We start from the raw sequence: 23,707 nt of genomic DNA, 5'->3' as shown, positions 1-23,707 counted from the left end.
AGGTAAAAGGGAGATAATTGGGTCTGTTTGCACAGAAAAAGTTGTTTTTCTTTTTTCCCTTTCACTGTCATTTTGCTCTTTTGTTTTATTGTCATAGCATTTTAATGTAGTGTCAATTAGTATTAGAGCCATTGCCATCTGCTTTGGTATTTATTGTTTGCTTTTAGTATAGTGAAACTTTTGAAATCTTTTTATCATATAGATGTGATTTACTGGAACTTGTCTTTTGCCTGCTAAATTTTGCATGAAGATGTGCATGTTAACTTTTAGATAACTGTGGAACTGTGATTACACAAATCATTTACTTTGTTATTTGACATATAACATGTAATGGAATTGTGTCATGATTTAGAAAAGGCTTGAGAAAAACTAATATTTTCAAGGTTGTTGAACAGTGTTTAACAGTACCATTGAATTATCAAATAGTTCAGAAACCTGAAAGAGTCAAGAAATCTCCAAAAAATGAGCAATGTAATCTGTCCTCATGTTTGAATTGGACCTGTTTCTCCCATGTGCATTCATTTGGAAAGTTACCTAGCCCTGTGTATTTTTAATAATTTTTATCTAGAAACCTATTTCAAGAAAACCCTCTTCAGTTTTCTATTTTAATTTAGCTTGACCTTTTAACTTTTACTGTAATAAAGTCTTTCAAAGTCTTCTAGAAGTGTTTGAAGATTAAATTCTCATTTTTAAATGAATCCAATTGCATAGAATTAGAGTCTCTTTTCTGCCTATGGTTTTTTAATCTGTAGTATGTAGATAATTAAACTAGAGTGTGCATATATTTTTAAGGTTTATCAGTTTTTTTAGAACTGTATAACTTCAGTGTTGTGTTAGAGCATGTTAGAATTTGAAGTAACTGATTTTTTAAAAAAACTTGAGATATTAAAATAAGATTATAAGCATAATCTTATCATCTTATTAAATTTTTGATCAATATTTTGACTGAAAGCTGATTTGTGTAATCATAACACTTTGGAAATCGCAAGTTTGGCTAGATTGTACAATAAAGGGTCATTTGTCATAAAAGAACATTAATTTTTGTGTTTATTGATGCAATATATCAGCACCCTGTGACGTGGCAGCCATCTAAAGATGGAGATCGTTTAATTGGTCGCATTTTATTAAATAAGCGTTTAAAAGATGGAAGTGTACCTCGAGATTCAGGAGCAATGCTTGGCTTGAAGGTATGTGATGAAATATGTGAGATGTTCTATATTCCTTATAGATTTATCAGAAAAGCAAAAGATATAATAACTCTATACCAACTTAGTGTTTTTTTTTCCATTTTCAAGAATTCCTAAATATTTGCACTCATTTTTCGAAAACTTTTCATTTCCAAGTGTTATTTAAGAAGTTGCCATTATTTTACAATAATACATATTTATTTAATTTTGGAAAATAGAACTTGAATTATATACTTGAATTCTAAATACAGTGCTCAAGCTTATTTTACCTGTAGTTGTCCTTCAAGTCTATGTATGTGTTTATATTCTATTAAAATGATAGCTTTGTTCAATTATTAAATGTGCAAATGTGGGAAATATAACATGTATTACATAGGAATATAATTTGTATTAGCGTAGCAAAATATGTATGTGTTTTTTTTGTGTGTGTGTGAGAGAGAGAGAGAGAAAGAGAATAAAGTTTGAAGTCTAAAAACTCAGAAATACTTATGTTAGGAGATTTAATGTAAATGCTGATTTGTATTTTACTGTAAAATACCAGACAATTATTTAAGTACACCAAAGAAGGCTCTGTTGATTTTTTGTGTATCCGTAAAGTGAATTAAAAACTGAAATACGAAGAGAGTTTTAGAATTGAATCATTGCTACAGAAGTAGTTGTATAGAATCCAGGAAGAGATATTTGAAAATTTTGATGGTAAATAAAATTGTGCATCATTTATTGGGTGGTTGCCGTGTGGCTGGTACTCATCTGAACACTTTATCATTTTACTGACTCTCAGATAAGAAATAAGCTTAGCAAGGTCTTGTAACTTGCTCATAGTCTCAAAGATGGTGATGAAGGTGAGAATTAAATCCAGATCTGCCCAGTGTAGAGTTGGAACTGCAGTTTAGTATAGAGGTCGGGATGCCTTGGCTTGACTTCTGTTTATAGCACTTACTAGCTATGTGACATTAGGCAACTAAACTTCTCTTAGCCTCAGATCCTTCATCTGTACAGCGGAGATAATAATACTGAGAATTATTATCTAGTAAGATTAAATAAAGCAATATACAAACATTTAGTATTGTGCCTGGCACTCTGAGATTTCAATAATAATAATTATAGTCAGTATAATTATTATTAAAATTTATTAAGTCAAGAAAGTTTTAATATCTTAACATAGGGATTTCAGCCCATATTATCTATACATGTAATTTTCAGAACCAAACATTTGAATAATTAGTTAATGTTAACTGAACTGCCTCTGACTGTTATTCACTGCAATTGGGGAATAAATAAATGGAGTAAGATAAATCAATAATTTTTAAATTCTGTGTCATTCAGTCAATTGAGAAGAGGGAAAAAAATCTAGTCAATGAAATTAGTTACTAGTTTTTGCATAACTTGCTACAAAGTTGATATATTGATTGATTGGCAGTTCTGAGAATCAAAGCATTAATTTAGGAGACTAGTCTTATAGCTTCACATATGATTCCACTGCATTAATGATAACCTTTGTTTTTTTCTTTTTCTGAAACATGTGTTAATAGAAACAGAAAAATTGGGAGGCAGATGGTCTAAAGTTTACATTAATTTGGATGAGATTAAGTAAATTTTGTAATTTTCTCAGGAAAAATCCATCATCATCATGCATGTTATCAATGTGCCCCAAAGATTACCAACTAATAAAAATTTTAGAAGATATCATAATTATAGTAAAAGTAACAAAATATGTAGTATGATACTTGACATCTATAACTAGAAATTTGTAGTTAGAAATGTTAATGTAATTATATGTAATTATGTAGTATTGTGTAGTAACATATTTTTAGAAATGGCAAAAGTAAGAATTCTGTAATAAAGGCAGAAATTATAAATTGTTTCTAAGGTATGCAACATTTTCAACAAATAATTGCTTAAATTGTAAAATATTTGGAGTATGTAAAGAGTCTGTCCTTGACATATACACAGTTCCTAATAATAACACTATATTATTTTAAAATTATTTTAACATATTAAATTATAGTTTCAAAACTTGCAAATTATCTAGTTATTTTTTACTTGAATCTTCAACTGTGTTCAATTGAACAATATGCCTGTTTTAACATTTTCTTCTTTTAAACAGGTTGTAGGAGGAAAGATGACTGAATCAGGTCGGCTCTGTGCATTTATAACCAAAGTTAAAAGAGGAAGTTTAGCTGATACTGTAGGACATCTTAGACCAGGTAGGTTTCAATTTTTGGTTATTTACACTTAAACTGTTAAACTTCAGTTCAGTTCAGTTCCGTCGCTCAGTCGTGTCCAACTCTCTGCAACCCCATGAATCGCAGCACGCCAGGCCTCCCTGTCCATCACCAGCTCCTGGAGTTTACTCAGACTCACGTCCATCGAGTCAGTGATGCCATCCAGCCATCTCATCCTCCGTCGTCCCCTTCTCCTCCTGCCCCCAATCCCTCCCGGCATCAGAGTCTTTTCCAATGAGTCAACTCTTCGCATGAGGTGGCCAAAGTACTGGAGTTTCAGCTTTAGCATCATTCCTTCCAAAGAACACCTAGGACTGATCTCCTTTAGAATGGACTGGTTGGATCTCCTTGCAGTCCAAGGGACTCTCAAGAGTCTTTTCCAACACAAACAGTTCAAAAGCATCAATTCTTCGGTGCTCAGCTTTCTTCACAGTCCAACTCTCACATCCATACATGACTACTGGAAAAACCATAGCCTTGACTAGACAGACCTTTGTTATGAAAAAGTTGTCTCATTTGGAAGTGACTTCACTTGTAACCAAAAGTTCATTTAACTTATATATTAATTTTTATTCATCAATGTAAAGTTGTAACTATTAGTTCTTGAGTCACAGTAGATAAAAGATTTTTATATTTACTGATCTTATTTTTTTGTTGATGGATATTCCTAGTCTGTATCTCAGATTAGCATAATTTGTTTCCCATAAGCCTTATTTCTTTTGAAGCACTTCCAGTATAGTTTAGAAAGCAAATTTCATGGATAAATATGTTTTTCCTGAAATGTGTCACTCCTTATGTCTATGATAATGGTTACTATTGAAGAGATCCTTGAATGCCTTGGAGAAGATCCAGTGAATGGTCAGTATTAAACTTTTCGTAAAAGAGATTAGACAAGTGCTCAACTACATATATATTGAGGATCATAGAATACAGAGTTATACATTTTTCAAAGAGGCAACGGATCATGATAGTTTCTAGAATTGTAATTTCTATTAAGAAATCACAGACAAGAGTGATGTCACCAAGTTGGAGACGTAGGTTGTTCCCAACTTGCTTCCCCTTGCAGGAACAACTAACAACTATTCAGGGACAGGACACTATTGAAAACAATTCCAGAAATCACAGAGATGACTTTTACGTTATTTTTTCCTCTGGCCTTTCCTTGTCCTTTTGTGTGAAATTTACTAATCATCCCAGTCATCATATTTTATGCCATTGGAGCTGTTCTCAGTATGTTTCTTATTCCATAACGGTGCTTGTGTTCTACAAAATTGATTGCAGTTTGAGATTGCATTTGTTTCGAGTGCATTTTGTGAAGTTAGGTTTTCTTTCTAAGATTATCATTGCTGACACACACCACAGGTGATGAAGTACTAGAGTGGAATGGAAGACTATTACAAGGAGCCACATTTGAAGAAGTATATAACATCATCCTGGAATCCAAACCTGAACCACAGGTGGAGCTTGTTGTTTCAAGGCCTATTGGGTGAGTTAATCTGAGTACTTTCAGTTCAGTTCAGTTCCGTTCAGTCGCTCAGTCGTGTCTGACTCTTTGCGACCTCGTGAATTGCAGCACGCCAGGCCTCCCTGTCCATCACCAACTCCCAGAGTTCACCCAAACCCATGTCCATCGAGTCGGTGATGCCATCCAGCCATCTCAACCTCTGTCGTTCCCTTTTCCTCCTGTCCCCAATCCCGCCCAGCATCAGAGTCTTTTCCAATGAGTCAGCTCTTCGCATGAGGTGGCCAAAGTACTGGAGTTTCAGCTTTAGCATCATTCCTTCCAAAGAACACCCAGGACTGATCTCCTTTAGAATGGACTGGTTGCATCTCCTTGCTGAACACTTTACACATGTGTAAATTTGACTGTGTGTGCATGCTCAGTCATTCAGTTGTGTCTGACTCTTGTGACCCTAAGAACTGTAGCTCACCAGGCTCCTCTGTCCATGGGATTTTCCAGGCAAGAATACTAGAGTAGGTTGCCATTTCCTCCTCTAGGGTATCTTCTCTACCCAGAGATCAAACTCCTATCTCCTGTGCTGGCAGGTGAATTCTTTACTACTGCACCAACTGGGAAGTCATAAAATTGACTACTATTAAACAATTTGTAATATGCAATTCAATAATATCTGATTACTTTATAAAACTAAATTTTTTGAGGACAGTGCTTTTTTCTCCTTTACTAAAAACACCTTATCAAAAATGACATCTTTTTATCTGATCATGCTAGAATATATAGTTAATTACAAAGGAAGAAAATTTAGGTGTTTATAATTTTTCTTAGGGCTTCCCTGATAGCTCAGTTGGTAAAGAGTCCGCCTGCAATGTAGGAGACGCCAGTTCGATTCCTGGGTTGGGACGATCCCCTGGAGAGGGGATAGGCTACCCACTCCAGTATTCTTGGGCTTCCCTTCTTGCTCAGCTGGTAAAAAAAATCTGCCTGCACTGTGGGAGACCTGGGTTCAATTCCTAGGTTGGGAAGATCCCGGAGAAGGGAAAGACTACTCATTCCAGTATTCTAGCCTAGAGAATTCCATGGACTGTATTTTTTTTTAAATATTTAAGATAATTTTTATTATCTTAGTAACTCAGTAGATAGCTAAAGGATTAGCAGAAGGGGACTATAGTAACAGTTATTCTCAAAAGAAGTTTCATAATCTGTGGTTCTGTACATTGCACAAGAATCAGCTATATTCTATGCATTTTATGTTTTTTCCAAAACGGAGATTTAATGTAAAAATAAGAGATAGGTTAAGGGCACACTGTTTCTAGATGGAGGCAACCACTTAAGGAAAAATGAACATCTTTAAGTTAACAGATAAAAAGTAAGCAAACATCAATTACTCTTTGACTTTTTTTAAATTGGCAATAAATATAATGCTTTTAAATAATTATTTTATTATTAACCATTTTATTATTTTTATTATTATTTTAAATATAATCCTTTTTAATCTAGTGAATAATTATGTTTACTTTTTAATTATGTTAAAAATACTCATGAAATACCACAGGAGTATTTCCTTTACAGAAGCTTGTGTTCTAAGCCAATGTAAAAGAGAAACCTATAACTTAAAAAAGCAATAGAAAAATATATAAACTGGCAGTGAATTATTAAATGAATGTCTGGTGTAAAAGTATTCCAGGGTAGAAACTGGAAATTTTTCCTTCTTATAGAATACTAATGCCTAGTTTTTAAGTCATTTATATGAGTTTTTCATGATGAAATTGCTTCATGAAGGAAATTTTCATGAAGGAAATTACTTCAATTGGTAACTTAATTTTTGAAATGTTCCTTTCAAAAGTAATGAATCTACCACATGAAATTGTATCTATTTTTTATTTTGTCTTTTCATAGTTTTGCTATATGGTTAAACTATTACCTTAAGGTATTAATCAAATCTGTTTCTTGGTATTAAGGAATTCTCCAATCACATTTTTTTTTTTAATATTTAAGTATTATTGATGCAACTTTTTGAATGAGCTTAGCCATTAATGTATATCATCCTTGCTGCTGCTGCTGCTGCTGCTAAGTTGCTTCAGTCGTGTCTGACTCTGTGCGACCCCAGAGACGGCAGCCCACCCATCCCTGTGATTGTCCAGGCAAGAACACTGTAGTGGGTTGCCATTTCCTTCTCCAATGCATGAAAATGAAAAGTGAAAGTGAAGTCGCGCAGTTGTGTCCGACTCTTAGCGACCCCATGGACTGCAGCCTACCAGGCTCCTCCGTCCATGGGATTTTCCAGGCAGGAGTACTGGAGTGGGGTGCCATTGCCTTCTCCTTGGCAAACCTCAAACAAAAATGTACATACTTTAGGTGTAAATGCAATACAGAGCAATTATGTTAAGTCCAATAAAAACATGTTTACTTTTTTCTTAGTAGAATTATTATGTTTAAAAAAATTTCAGTCACAATCCAAATATTTTAATTTTCATTTTGGTGATATTTTTATTTGAATTTCAATGTTATGATTTGAACAACAGCAGGTACAATGTAAAGAGTAGAGTATAATTAAAATATATTTCTAAAACTTACCTTGTTTTGAGTATAGAAATTTTTTGAATGGAAAATTGTATAGTAAAACACGTAGGAAATGAATTGTATATTTTCATAAATCTGCTCCAAATGCATGTAATTTTTCATTTTTTTAAGTAGTAGGAGTCAGCCCTGCGAACTTTGATTGTGTTCTACGAGTGCTATGACTTTTTTCTCCTTATTTATATAATGCTTCTCTCATACACAGTTTTGTTCATTTTGCATTGTCCTGTTATAATATAGATTGATAATTGTCATAATAGTAGTTCCTAATACTTTTTAAACAATTTCTTGTTTTTTTTTTTTCTTTTTCTGTCGTTTCAGAGATATACCTAGAATACCTGACAGCACACACACACAGCTGGAGTCCAGTAAGTTTCATTTATTTTAGTAGAAAATGTCACTAATAAAGTCGTTCATCATCTGAGTCAAATGAACTCTTTATTAATACAAAGTAAGACATATAATAGTACTGTTGTCAAGTCTGCAGTTGTATAAAGATGGAAGATTTAGTATTATTTCATGTTATTGTGGGAAAAAGTACAAGAGTCTATATCTTAAGATGATTTTTTTAAACTACACTGTCTTAACTACCATGTATTTTTTAGATAGCTGTAGTAAGGTATATTACTATAAACTGAAGATATTTCAAATGCACAGTTAGGTAAGTTCACTACTCAAAATTTCACCCTCTCCCCAAATTTCACCTAATTTTAAAATTTACTGCTTTGTAACCTAATCCTCAGTAAGTGTGGGGAATCTTGAGGACAATCTAGTGAATAATTACATATATATCTTATTTATATTTTCAGAAAATGGGTAATAGTTCTGATTTAACAAAGTAGTAATGGAACAATAGACATTTAAGTTGAAATAACATTAAATATATAGACATTTTAAATTACTTGTGTTTGAGTGCTACTTCAGATATTAAATATCTTAGGCAAATATAAGTTAAAATTATTACAATTTTATATATTATATAGACATTTAAAAATTACATAGACATTTTAAATTACTTGTGTTTGAGTGCTACTTTCAGATATTAAGCAAACAAATTTTTTCCAATTCATTGACTGATTAATAGAAAGGCATGTTGTGAAGGAAGAGAGGAGGGTTGCAGTCTGAAATATGTTGATCAGGATAGACACATTGAGATGGAAGAATTGGAGCAAGATTGGACAGAGTGGCAATCTGAGGAAAAAGCTTTTCGGGTACAGTGGGCAGAGGTTCAGTGGTGCTAAGCCAGGAAAGCCTAAGATGCATTTAAGAAAAAGCAAAAAGACTTGTGGCTGCAAGAGTGAGCAAAGGGAAGAACGGCAGGAGGGAGGACAGGGAGGTCACGGGCAGCCAAACTGCAGAGACTTTACGAGGCGCTGTAAAGAATTTGGCTTTCACTCTAAGGGAAATCAGGAGCTACATAGGATGTTTTTGGGGAGAAACATGTTTTCCAATCTGGGTGCTATGTTGAAAATAGACTAAACAGAGTGAAAGCAGAGAGAGAGTGAGAAGGCTATTTCAGTATTTGAGTGGTGAGCCAACGGTAACTTAGACCATGGTGGTTGCAATGAAGGTCGTGAGAAGTGACTGGATTCTTTATACACATGTCAATTAACAGAATACTATTAAAATAGATGGTTTTTTTTACATTTATATTATAATTATGAGTATAAATTAAAAAAAAAAAAGAAAAACTTTACCAGAGAGGTCAAGTCATTTTGGAATGCCTTAGCTCTAAATTTTAAAATTTGATTATATGATAGATTTGCTTTAGTACCTTTGGCTGGTTGCTAAATTATTTTATCCAAAATAATATTATGATCACATAAAATTATAAGTGCTAGCATAATGATAATAATTATCATTATATATAATGTCATCATCATCATCACTCCTATTTTGGATGCCTGGAACTGTGCTTGATATTGTTACTTATACTAATTTTCACAGCAGTCTATGATGTAGGTAAAACTTTTATTCACTTACATCACCCAGATATTATATAAGCAGTATGGAATCCTTTATATTATTGTAGCTATTTGAAAAACCCCTAGGCTACAATTCCGAAATTGTTTCTGTTAGGGCAGGGGTCCTTTCTCAAATAAGATTGAATCCTGTTTGCTTTAGAAGTGGAAGAGTAGCTTTCTCCAAGGCCTGTTTCTTAACCTCTATTTTTAGTTCCTCAGCAAGTTTTTCTCTTCATATAATTTTAATTGCCACATGACTCCTAAGTTACATTATCAAAATGATCTATCATTGTCCCTACAGCCCTGGATATTTAAAGAATATTGAAGAATATGTTCTAAGTGTCTGTCTTCCTGTTACTTGAAGCTTAGCTTATTTCTTAATATAAAGGCAGTATTCTTTCCACTTCTAAATGCTATGAAGGTATCACCATTACTTCTGATCCCAAGGCTTACCGTTTCCCCCTTCATTTTACACTGTATTCTCTCTGGAAGTGAATACTATCCACTTAGGACCCCAATTAGGGTGACAGTTTGCATTTTAATTTCTAACACTAATATCTACTCGACATTTGGCCCCATCTGCACATCTGTTACCTGCTTTACATTTCCCCTTGGATGTCTTTGTGGTGTCGCAGGGTCACTGTGACAGGTTCCAAATTAACTTCTCCAACCATTCCTTTACACACAGAACTTCTCCAGAGTTCTGCATCCAGGGAATATCTGCTCTGTCCTGTGCAGAGAACAAGACATAGGGGACCATATCTGGTTATAACCCTTGAAATCTTAACGTTCCCCCCTTTTCCTTAATCTGGAAATTTCCTTATCTAATTAATTTGAGTCCTCATTTTCTAATTTTGTGACATTGCCTCAATTCTTTTTCAGTCCATTTTCCAGTCATTCCTCTTCTTTTATATTTTATTGAATTCCACTTATTCTTAACTATTTTTCATCTCGCTCAATTCAGAAACTTTAAATGAATGGTAAAGACATCTTTCTCAAATGCAGTTTTTATTACCTAACTCATAAAAATTTAGCATGGATATTTTATTAGTGCCAAAATTTGCAGCCCAGAATTCCAGGCATTTAATTCTGTCAGTATCTCATTAGCTCCATTTTATTCACTTTGCAATTTGTTCATTCCTCTCCATACAAATAAACTCATACATATAACTTCTAGGTATTGAAGTTCTGCTTTTCCTGATCTCCTATATCTTTTTCTCATAGCTCCTCACTTTCTTTTTACCCATATAATTTATTATATTCTTCCAGATATGGTTAGAAACCACTGCTGAAAACTTTTCACAGTTAACATTCTAGTAATTACGTTTTTAGCATTACAAGTTTAGACCATGTTTGAGTTGCTTTATTGATTTAAGTTTTGGCTTGGGTTTTTCCTTCTTAAGTTTCTATTTTTAAAATTTCCTAGTATATTATTGTATAATATCGCTCAGTCGTGTCTGACTTTTTGCGACCCCATGGACGGTAGCCTACCAGGCTCCAGGTCCATGGGATTTTCCAGGCAAGAATACTGAAGTGGGCTGCCATTTCCTTCTCCAGGGGATCTTCCCAACCCAGGGGTTGAACCCAGGTCTCCTGCATTGCAGACAGACGCTTTACCGTCTGAGCCACTAGGAAGCCCATAGTATATTATTGTAAGATATGAGTTTAGAACACAGAACAGATGAAGTAACTAGGTTCTGAGGTCTGTCTCTACTATAATTGGCACAGAAAATGGTTCACCCTTGGTCTTTCAAGAATCCCTAAGCTGCACTTACACTTTTAAAGAAACCCTTTAAGTATATTTAGAACATTGTGGCTAAGAAAAAGGTCTATATAATGGAATTTTGTAGGTATTAAAAATAACTTAAGATATATGGTAAAGATTATTAAATACTAATGAAGAGTCATTGTTGTTATTCTTTATGTATAATTGCCATTTCAGGTTCTAGCTCATTCGAATCTCAAAAAATGGATCGTCCTTCTATTTCTGTTACATCTCCCATGAGTCCTGGCATGTTGAGGGATGTTCCACAGTTCTTATCTGGACAACTTTCAGTATGTATTCACTAGATTAATTTCTGTTTTTGGGATAGCAAGTAGTATTTCTACTAGATGATGCCATTTTTTTGTGAACCAAGTCCTATTTAGAATATAATTGTGCTTTTTACCATCAACTTTGTCATTCTTAGTAATTTTAATTAATTTAAATTCAATTATAATTATCTAACAGAATACTTTCTTTATTAGAGCTACATTTTTCTGGAATTTGGTGAGAATTAGAATTTGTAATGCTATCTAAAACCTTTTTCAGTAAGTAATATTATTCCAAAATTCAAGGTCATGATTTTCACTCAGCTAAGAAAATTGGGAAATATATAATAGATTACTGAGTATATCATGTGGATTTCATATTAAGTGACCCCTAATTTGAACATTTTATAATAAAAGTTAAAAATTAAGTTATCCCTCATATACCCATATTAGAAGAGCGTTGCAAATTCAGGCCCTCACATTTTATTAATTTCTAAAGTTGTCATTCTGTTTTAAACCATTTAAAAATATTAAAATTTATCCACTTATATTTTAGAAACAAACAGATTAATATTGATACTAGTTCTGATGAGTTCCTAACCTGAAATTTTATGACTATTAAGAACTCTTTAATTCTCAAAATTCAGACATTGAATTTTGGATAATTGTTACTGTTATAGTTAAAACAAAACTATTCTTGGTCTAATTTAAAAGCAATTTCTAGCTTTATTAAATTAGGTACCGATTTTGTCCTTTTATTTTCTGGGGGAAGGAGAAGTATTTTATTTTTCTTAAGAGTTTCCATTAATTAGATGAAGATACAGGAAATATAAGCAGAAATAACAGTAAAAGTCATTAGGCACATCTGTTCTGAGACTACTTTGATCACAAATATGAGAATAACAGAATACGATATACTATTAGGAGATTGTAAATGTCTTACTAAAATGGATTTCTTCTCCTTATTGTTTTCTTTTCCTTTCTCTTTCATAAACAGAGTGAACTTTTTCATTTGAGGACAGTGGTGTTTTTTCCATTTTCCACAATAAGTAGCATCTTTCTACTTACTCTCTTACATACATTGACAGCACAAATGTTGACATTTATGGTTACAAGTGTATGTGTATTTTTTCCCACCATTTTAGAAAGTGTTAGTAAATGTTAGCTTTTAATTTTTAATCATGGCTTCCCTTAGATAGCTTCATGTATAAGTAAAGCACTGGGTGGCTGATGATGCCAGTATATATTAAATCTGTGTGTGTGAGTGTGTGTGTGAGTGTGTGTGTGTATTTAGTTAGCTTCAGTTGGAGAATGAGGGAGTGAAAGTTAGACTCCCATAATAAGTAAGTACCACTTTGTTGCTGCCTCTTTTGAAATCTCAAGTTTATGTTAGAAATTGAACTAGGAACGAAGGGTTCATAGTGTGGGCATTTAGACAGATTTCAAATTCAACTACTTTTCTTCATGGTTCAAAGTGAATTTGGTAGAAAGGTAAGACTGTTAAATATTTGGGGAAAACATAAACAAATGTATATAGTACTTGTGTTTGTAAGTGATGGTTTAAATCTATATAATTGTAATTTAACACGTGTTCCATTTTATCATTTTTTTATGACCTAGAAGAAGTGTGTTCCAGCAAGATAATGTTTATAAATAAGATATATATTTCTTTTAGTAAATCAAGAAAGCACAGATAAATAAAAAATTAAAATCACCTATATTCTTGCCACCAAAGCATAATCATTCACATACATATAAAATTTTAAACAGAACTATAATAAATCTGTGTATACTATTTTAAAACTTGCTTTTTTTTACTTAATGTATCATATACATTTTCTTTTAATTAAAAAAAACATCCTAAAATGATTTTAATTACTATTTAATACCCCATTTAAACTTAATTTGCTATTATAGGATATCTTGCTTGTTTCTAATTTATAGTATTTTAAATAATGATGCCATGGAAATCCTTGAATATAAATCTTGCATATTTTGTTAGGACAAAATTCTTTTGTCGGGATAACTTTTGTCTGGATATAAAATTACAATGTGAAAGAAAAAAAGTTTAAGATTCTTGAAATCTTTTGCCAAAACTTTCCTCCAACATATTTTTGCCAAATTAAACTACAGTTATCAATTCAAGTAATATATGTGAAGCTCTATCCCCTTGTCAGTTATAATACTAGTAGCTGAGAGAATACAGCAGAGGATTTTACCTTCATGAAACTTAATTTTGCCTTCATTCTATTCATGCAGCAAAACTAAGCAAGATACCCTTTTGGATATAGTATTTTCCTTTATATTTAACCCCATTTCTGCCAACTGGAGACAATTTTTGGTTTGCTGTAATGATGCAGAGGTTGGGAAAACATTTGTCCACTTATATCATCCTTCAGGGAAACACCGAGGAAGTCATAAGGCAACATTATGTTTCCTGTATCTTTCTGTTCTACCTTTGGGTATTTTTGATTTTCGATGAGATTTTACCTGGGTCCATAACTCACTTATAAAATTATGACATTGTTAATGTCTGCTAATATAATATCTGACAAGATAATTTGTATATTATGTGAGCTTTCCTTCCTAATATATTTATGTCTGTTCATGGACTGGTATTTTCTCAAATATATTTTTTATATATATATATATAAAACACATTATTTAAACTTTCATGCACAAGGCTATTGTTGATGAATTTAAAACTATTATTCCATTTATTTCTTCATGCTTAAATTGTACTGTTAGCTTGTTATTATTCTCAAGCATAACTATGAAAGTGCCATTAATGTGTTTGGTGAGAAAATCTGTATGAGCTTAGGTTTATGACACCTGGACTGTTATGTTAGTCTTTTCAGTGTCAGCAATCCCTTATTTTGATTCTTTTTTAAATTTTTGGTCTTCCGTAATTTAGCAGTTTCCTTATTTGAAGGATTGCTTCTGTAATTGTCTCAATATTTTAAAATTAATTTCAGCCTTTGACTAGTTTTTTGATAGAGTGTTAAATTAAGATATAGCCTTTAACTATTTCAAAAGTGAGAAGTGACTCAGAATTTTATCTCTAGGAACACACTAATTCTTATTGACAATCATTATTTTACTTCAGAGTCTGTGGCTAACTAATAGCTGCAATGTTTTTCCCTAAGTTACTTTGTTTTAATATTTTTCTGACTCCATTTTTAGTGATGAGCTTGTAAATATTGTACATATCCATTTTATGCCCATTTGAAGGGACTAACTAGCTGAAGAATAGGTATGTATTCTTTATATCTACTTAGAAATTCAATAGCTGTTTTCAAATTTTCTATAAATGAAAATTTTTTCTTTGAGCTTTTATCTTTTCTATTTCTTTGTTACAACCTTGTTATTTTAGAAGTATTATGTAAGAAGAATGTCCTGAAGTTGGTAGTGCAGAATGAAGTATGAAGGGACATTAAAAATGCAAAATAAATCATAGTGTGCAAAGTCAAATTCTTAATTTGTATGAATCTGAATTGTTACAGATATTATCAGACATTTCATGCTTAAAATAAATGAATTCGTATTAATCACAAATTGCAATGAGATGCATAATACTTCACCATTTTTTGATGAAATATCCAGAATCTATAGAGATAGAAAGCAGCTTAGTGGTTGCCAGAAACTGGGGCAATGGGGAAATGGTGAGCGATTACTTAATAGATACAGAATGTGATGAAACATGACTCTTCTGATGTGATGAAAAAGTTTTGAAACCTGAAGGAGGTGGTGGTGACACAGTATTGTGGATTCTCTAAATGCCACTGAATTGTTCACTTTATTTATTTTTTAAATTTAAACTTATTTATTTTAATTGGAGGCTAATTACTTTACAATATTGTATTGGTTTTGCTATACATCAACACTTTAAAATGGTTAATGCATGTTATTTTAATCTCATCTGAATTTAAAATAATCTGACAAAACAAAATACATTTACATAGCCAAGTTTAATGTATAAGCTTACGGGTAAAGGTTAAGTTTAAACTGGCATAGATTTTAGACAGTTGCTTTAAAAAATCTATGAGTTGCTCATTTGAGGTCATTTTGAAAGATGGAAAAATGTTGACCTTAAAGGATTACTTTATTTCAAAGGACTATTTCTTTGAAAGTAAATGTTTTAGTTTTGAAGTAATATTTACTTGCAAAAATCTTTCATTACCTTGATATTTTTGGTCAACAACAGGTAGGACAGTTGGGAAGGCAAGAAAAGTAAGATATATTTCTAAATTGAGTGTATTGTTAGCCCTTTTCTTCAGCATGCCTAGCTAATCTCTGTGAATTTCACACATCCCTTACCCTTTGGCTGGAGAATTATCCATTTAGGGTTATGCAGACAGATACCAGGAACATACTCCATATCTAAACGTCCCTCATGAAAGAGAAGACAACTGAGATTTGAGACTGTCTTGGTTTTCGGAGATAAAGATGACTCATATGGCTGAATGAAAGTCTGCTTTAAAGATTCACTTTCCTTTGGGTTTTAGATTATGTCTTAAACTATCATCAGGTTTTTGTCTGATGATGGCTACACTGGACAGCAGTCTTCCTAGTACTTATTATCTGTTTCCGTATAGCAGTGGAAACGTCTGAAACATTTAACTGTTCACAACTGTTAATTAAACGAGAGACATGCATGAAAAATGTGAGAGATGGGATGGAATCTTGGTGAAAGAACAAAAAGTAAATGCCCTGATACCCATTTCCAAACCCAGAAACTTGAATCCGATTTTGTTCCTCTTGTAACTGTTGGCACATCTTAATAGAGGCACAATGTCCCAGTGGCTGTGGTATCTTTGGGAAGCTGTTTCAAAATGAAAAAAAAAAAAAAAAAAAGTTAGAAGAGAAAAGAAATTTGATTTTATTCTACGAATTTGGAAGAGTGTTTTAACCAGAATTGAGCTTTATTATTTACCTTTAAAACTGTCTTACTTTTTGAGATTGGACAAGTCCATCTAGGCTTTTTTTTTAATGTCTCTGTTTCCTCCTCTACATACTGGAGATAACATCAACTACTTCTAGCATTGTTTTAAGCAATAAACTTGCAATAAACTGTTATTGAAACTTGAAAATATATAAAGAATTGTATAAATAAAAAGAAAACTATTATTGTCATTAATAAGTGTGATTAGCTCTAAATAGTGTTATCTCAGGTGGCACATAGTAAATGTCTGAAAATGATGGTTAAATAGTAGTTCCTCGTATAGATTCTTAAAGTATGAAGCAACGGATTAATCCAGTGTGTTCCAGCACACTTTTATCTTTCTGTGTTTATTCTTTTAAGAAATGATAAAGCTGACTTGGCTAATATTTTTTAGACTTTTTTTCAGCCATATTCCTTTGGAAAGTTATATAATTACTTCTATAGATGACTTTTCACTAATAATTCTTTAATGTATTTTTATCTAACTTCTTCCTGGACCATGTTTTTTTCTATGTAGCATGTTTAAGGATGATATCTGAAATATCTTGACTCTCGTATTTTATGTTTACATTCATTCTTTCAGAATATATGAGCCCGATTATATTGTTTTACATTCAGTCTTAATTCCTGTTATGTTGATACATTAAAAAATTTGGTTTAAAACTTCTCAGATTTTATATGGTTCTTAATCTGTTTTATAATTTTGGGAAAATTATTCATTATGTTGAAGTACTTAATTTAGATATATATTGTCATGGAAAAATGGATTTAAGGGATAGTTGTATGTGTTTTTTACTTTTGGTCTTTTAGTTCCAGCGTGTTGTCCTTTTTGGTTTTGTTTTATTGCTTTTTTCTTTAATTTTGCTTACCAGAGCCAAAGCCTTAGTAGAAGAACAACGCCTTTTGTTCCTAGGGTTCAGGTAAAGGCCTTGTCTGCCTGATAGAATCTAAAATTGTGTTTTAACCCTTATTTGTATGTTTTTGGAAAATGCATAGTAGGAAAACTTTATTTGGTATGTTGCTCCAAACCATATTATTGACTTCCAAATCATTTTATGAGCCAGCTTGTAAAATTCTGCATGGGGATTAAAATACAATAAAAATTTAAAGAGACAATCTTTGTTAGTGATTTTATATGGACTGAATACTAAAACTCAGAAGTTTCAGGTTGGCATTTAATGTAGATTCCACTTATATCTGTAATATTGACACAAATAGCTGATTTTATACTGTTGACATTTTTATTACACTAAGGTTACTGTCTCTTTAAATCATTCATTATATCACTTAACATCTACATTCTCTTGCATTTTCCAAGCAATTACTCCTTGAGGAGACTGGCAAATAAATTTGTACCTTATCTAAAATATGAATTTTCTGCATATTATATATAAAGTTCAACTTTCGAAAACTATAGGACTTTGATAGAACAAAATCACAATCCAAGTAAAATGTGTTGGGTTTATTTTGTTTACATTATGTAATTATAATTCTATTTGCTTTTACTGCAATACTTGGGTACAAGTTCTTTGCCACTTTTCATTAGGAAATCCCTATATGGAAAGGTAATGTTAATATAGTGTTTTTTAAAAAAGTAGTATTATGCTTTCCTTGCTTTGCTGCATGGGTTTTTTTTTGTTGTTGTTGTTATTGTTATCAGTTTTCAATAATGCTAATTTAATTTAAATTAAAAAAAATTGAAGTTGTTCTAGTTAACACTATCTAGTGTAAAATATTTACTTAGACTGCTCAGAGTCTGCTTGGGAAACTTAAAAGTGGCACATGAAAATTGTATTAAAGCAAGTAAAATGATATCAGTATTTTTATTAATGAAAATGACGTAAAATAAATATATCATATTTAGAACTGTGGAAATATATTTGTTTTATTTTGAGAAATCAACAGATATATTCCAACCATTCATTTAAAAAGCACATTTAGGAATGTGACTAATAATCTAGCAAATAAAATAATTTTGTTTTGATACTGTGAGCTGGATATCTATTAAAAACTTCAATGCAAGTCCCATAATATAAAATGAAAATTAGGACTATTGATCAAATGCCCAGTTTGACAGCTTATTAAAACATATAATTTTCATCAAAAAATCAGTACAAAGTGTGCCTGTTTCATATCTATATTATTTTAATATGTATATATTTGTTAAGTATAATTTAATAAACTGTAAAGTATTAATGTGAAAATATGAAAGCTAGTACCTAATATCTGTTTGTGTGAAGAATGAATATTATTAATAAATGATATTTTTGGTTTTCCATGGCATAAGAAAATCTAAAAATAATACTATTTAGCAAGCATTTGAAATATATATCTTGAGGAGATTTAGCTGTAATGATTTTAAAAGAGCAAAAATACTGCCTGTGGAGATGACAACAAAGGTTTAGTGTTAATCCCTAAAAAAGTACTCACAGAAATCAGTAATTTGCTCCAATAATTAATTATGAACTTAGTCTAACACTACTTATTATTTTTCTTTGTTATTTAAATGCACTGTTTATTGGAAAACAATTTTGTAGCCTTTCAGAAGTTTTTTTCTTTTTTGAAGTGTCTAATATTGATGTCATGATGCTCCGAGAAGGATTTTTAACCTCATGGAAAATAAAGCCATAGCTCTTATTGCTATAGAAAATAAAGAATACAGAAAGTAGTGTGATTTGGTCACAAACTTAGAGGAACTTCGAATCTTTCTGACATCTGTTTCATCTCATGTATGAAACACTTGTATTTCCTACTTTTTTCTTCCCGCTCATATCTTTTGCCTGAATGTCTCTTTTTTCCATCTATTCTCATCTATATCTTTGTTTTAGTATTGTCGGGCAAGAAATACTTGAATTTTTTCTTTTTTTAATAGTAATTTCTAAACATTTTATATTGGAGTATAGTTTAGAATGTTCCAGTTAATTTCAGGTGCTGAACTCTTTTTTTTTTTTTACTTAAATATCAGGTGCTTTTTTCCAGGTTGTTGCTTCCCTAGTCTAAAGCAGTGGTTCTCAAGCTTTAATGGAAATGAGAATCACCTGAGGATTTGTTAAAATGCAAATTTTCTGGGCCCCATTCTGGTTCTGTAGCTGAAAGGTGGGCCACAGGAATTTGTAACTTTTAAACAGATGAGTCAGATGATACTGTGGCAGGAGTTTTATGAACCACAGTTTGAAAACCACCTGACTAGGGTCTGTACTTAGCAAGTCAATTCAAAAAACTTTTTGTTGTAGAGCCTCAAGATAATAATACCTGCATTAAATATAAGGACTTAATATAAAGAGTAGTAGTACCATTTGTAAAATTTAAACATTTCTAATAATTATTCTTATAAGAGGACTAATTTCATTTAACCAAAAAAAAAGTGTATAAATAATTTTATATACTTTTCTGGGCCATTAGTCTTCTGACTCAAAATTCTTGCTTGGCCTCTCATCCTCTTAGGATATGAAGTGAGGGACTCAAGAACACCGTGTTAAAATTGGAACTGAACTGCTAACATATCATATATATATTTATCTGTATATTTTTTTATGTGGATGGTCTTATGTATATATCCTAGAGCTTGGCCCAGCCCTGACTGTCTGCTTTGGAGCGGAGAGGAAAGGACTGACATGAGATATATATTTAAGTCTTCCAAGCTGCTGCAAACATTGTGCATCCAAATTAAAAGAAAAAAATCAAACCATTGAAAATAAAATATGCATATTACGTAAACAAAACTTTTCCCCAATCTCCAAATTTCCAGTTCAATTTCAATTTGAAGATAGTGGCCAGGGATGTGCTAAATTCTGAACCAAATGTGAATCAGAATCATAGTCATCATAACTAGGTGTGGGAGTGTGAGATGTGTGTGGGAGGTGACAGTTGTTAAGTCTAATGAATTCAACAGCTGGATGTGAAGATCTAATCCTTAATTATGACATAGGCAAATTATTCTAATTTTCTCATCTTGAATTATAAAATATACCCTTTTATTCTAAGGATGAATACATTTGCTTCACAAATGAAAAAGAGACTATGTATAAAAAACTTTAAAAGATGAATTTATTATAGTTTTAAATACAAATTTAAGCAGTCTGTTTACAAGTCTTCTAGTAATTCCTAGTTACTTATAATCTTCGAAAGATCTTTGCTGTGATATAACATAAAACATTTGCTGAAAATATTCCCATGAATGCCGTATGAGCAACTTATCTGTTCAGTTCATTTTGAGCACTTATTCTGAATTCAGTATTGTAGGGGAACCAAAATGAACTACAGTTATTCCTGCATAAATGTAGACAGAGAACAATCCTATATAAAGTCCTTATTATAGCAATGTAATTATTATGTGCATGTTAATAAACTATCAAATTAGATCATAAAAATTTCAAGAGATTTGTCAAAGTAAAATATCTGAATTAAACTCTCCATTCATTGAAGTTATTATAGCATATCCTTTTAAGTTAACTGCAATTTACTAAGTGAAGTTTATATTCTGTGCTAATATCAGGATAAGAGAATGGGCCAAAGGTTGGGAATGTAAGCATTCTGTTATATTAGTAAATGGTTAAGCTGATAAATAAATATTTTTGCTTTTCAGATAAAACTGTGGTTTGACAAGGTTGGTCACCAATTAATAGTTACAATTTTGGGAGCAAAAGACCTCCCTTCCAGGGAAGATGGGAGGCCAAGGAATCCTTATGTTAAAATTTACTTTCTTCCAGACAGAAGGTAAGGATATGAAACAAAAGTAAATATTCTTGAAAACAGATGAGAAATGTTAATAGCAGGGCGTGTTTTGATTTTGTGTCATTTATTTTTAAATATCATACCAGTTAGATACTTATAAAGTTTAACATAGGCATAATGATTCCTAGGAATCAAAACAGTGACAGTAAATGCTTTGCTATTTTTTTTAAACCCATTTCAAATGTTTATAATATAGATGATTTTATTCTATATCAATTTTATATTGTGTGGATTGCTTCTTAAATAAAGTATGTTTTTACTTATAAAATTCATTAAAAATTGTGCACCTTTAAATCAAATACATTTTAAACATAAACCACAGAGACAAAATGCTGGAAATGGTACTAAAGGATATTCATCACGTTCCTCTACAATTTCTACTTTCTCTTACTAATATATTATTTCTCTACATTCTGTAAAATTAATGAACATGCTTTATATTTAATTACCCATATCATCAAGGAATCTCTACCATTGGGCCAAGATTTAGCTCCCTAAAGTGTCATTTACTTTGTGTCCATGCTGATCAGTATGCATGTTATTAATCTACCCTGATTTAAATAGAGAAATCAGGATAGAGAAATAGCTTGTCAAAAATCATCTAATCATTCTTAATTTCAAGCACATGCCAAGTGAAAGAAATTATTCAATAAACATCATGAAAAAGGAAAAAAGTAGTACACTAATTTCCCTTCCCTAGCTGTTCTGCATCCCTGGTTTCTAGGGCTGGTCTGATCATTTTTCTCAGGATGGAAGTGGCCAGGTACAGATGTGATTTTAAACGTATTTGTATACTTCTGCACACTCTCTTATTTGGTTTAACTTAAAGTCATCAGTATTGATGCCACAGTATCATCTGAAGAATAGCCTCAACAAAGAAAATAACAAGTAGGCAGTTAACAAAGGCCTTACACTTTGATACATATTTTGGAAAAAAAATTAGTAAAACAAATTATTCAGAAAATATGTGAGGTTGCCACAGCCTCCTAAACTATTAGAAACTGTCTGCTGTATGATTTTATCTTATAAAGTTTACTTAGAGAAGATTGTTCTGTAACAACTTAGATTGTCTTTTGGGGAGGGATACACTTTGAACTGCAAGGGAAGATGAGGATATGCAATAGCTAAAATGGTAAATCCAACTTAAAACTTCAGTTGGATGACAGATGTCACAGCCATATTATCTACCATCTCACAGGGAGGCCACGTTACTTTGCTTCTAAGAGTGCAGTGAGTTTACTAGTCTAAGCATCCTTAGATTGCCATCATAAAAACTTGCAGAAAATTGTGCATTCCCACATATGCACAATTTTAAGCAAGCACATAACAAGTCATAGCTCAGTTGGTAAAGAATCCGCCTGCAATGCAGGAGAACCCGGTTCTATTCCTGGGTCGGGAAGATCCACTGGAGAAGGGATAGGCTACCCAATCCAATATTCTTCACCTTCCCTTGTGGCTCAGCTGGTAAAGAATCTGCCTGCGATGTGGGAAACCTGGGTTCAATCCCTGGGTTGGGAAGATCCCCTGAAGAAAGGAAAGGCCACCCACTCCAGTATTCTGGCCTGGAGAATTCCATGGACATAGTCCATGAGGTTGCAAGAGTCAGACACGACTTTCACTTCACTTCAACAAGTTTCTGTTTATTCAGAGCTCTGAAGAAAAATTCTTGTTTTTGAAGATGATAAAAGTCTCTCAGATTATTTGTTTTTTTGTTGACTGTTTAGTTTTAGTTTATTTTTCATGCCTCTCCCCACTTTCTGAGCAGACAGAGCTCAGATGGATGAGAAAGTTCTTTTAAAGACTCCTTTGTATTCCCCAATATAGAATTTTTATCTTTTCTCAACAGCAAAAAATTGAGAAAGTTTTGAAATTTTTTCTCAGATTATCTCTCAGCTGAGTTTTCTTGTCAGATATCAGGAATTTGAAGAATATTTAGGCAAGTTTGCTGCTCACTTTATTAATAGAATTGTGTCAGGATTTTATCCATAGTGGAAAACAGAATTCTCTGGTTAACTCACATAGCTACTTTATCATCTCAACCTTCTTTATTCTGTTGACGTAAGTTTTTACACATGAATAAAGGACTGTGCTTTTAGTTCGAATTATTTGTTTTTTTGGAAGAAAAGCCACAGGTCATAGGAAGCACTATAAACCATTCTTGGATTAGATGGCAAGGTTCCATCTAAATATTTTCTTTCTGATGTTGGTGGAAGGAATTTTTATCTCTGACAGGGTATCATAATTCATTCTTTTATGGATAGAATATAAAGTAGATGCTTTACAAATATTTGTTAAAGTTTTGGAAGGAGGAAGTAACAGTCATAAATCATAGTCCTTGTCATTATTTCTCTATTATTTAGTTGTTCTAATTTACAGTGCCACTTCTTTTTCATAAATTTGAATGGAGATAAGATTTCCTACATGGGTTTCCAAAGTTATTTTCCTAGGGAAACCATAGAAATTAATAAAGACACATTGCTTTTAAATGGCCACATTAAATACATGCTTTTGATTCATTAAGTCAAATCTCTTGCATCTCCTTCATTGGCAGGAGGATTCTTTACCACTCACACCATGGGAAGCCCTTG

At 32.1% G+C, this 23,707-nt stretch overlaps 1 protein-coding gene across 39 annotated transcripts in view; it reads left to right on the top strand.

Annotated features, from left to right (window-relative positions):
• Positions 1–23,707, top strand: part of RIMS2 (regulating synaptic membrane exocytosis 2) — a 608,892-nt gene that overhangs the window by 313,715 nt on the left and 271,470 nt on the right. For 26 of the 39 annotated variants that reach the window (XM_059874470.1, XM_059874473.1, XM_059874468.1 and 23 more), the window contains 6 exons: positions 1,068–1,187; positions 3,295–3,394; positions 4,775–4,898; positions 7,770–7,816; positions 11,355–11,467; positions 20,971–21,101. In XM_059874470.1, coding sequence (XP_059730453.1) covers positions 1,068–1,187; positions 3,295–3,394; positions 4,775–4,898; positions 7,770–7,816; positions 11,355–11,467; positions 20,971–21,101 — 635 coding nt within the window. Of the gene's footprint in view, positions 1–1,067; positions 1,188–3,294; positions 3,395–4,774; positions 4,899–7,769; positions 7,817–11,354; positions 11,468–17,257; positions 17,306–20,970; positions 21,102–23,707 lie in introns of all 39 variants that reach the window. The other 13 variants (XM_059874475.1, XM_059874480.1, XM_025001657.2 and 10 more) reach the window with 1 other exon arrangement.

Source organism: Bos taurus, chromosome 14, assembly GCF_002263795.3.
Source record: "Bos taurus isolate L1 Dominette 01449 registration number 42190680 breed Hereford chromosome 14, ARS-UCD2.0, whole genome shotgun sequence".
Taxonomy (NCBI): Eukaryota; Metazoa; Chordata; class Mammalia; order Artiodactyla; family Bovidae; genus Bos; species Bos taurus.
Note: the sequence above shows the minus strand (reverse complement) of the source record. Positions and strands in the feature narration are given on the sequence as shown.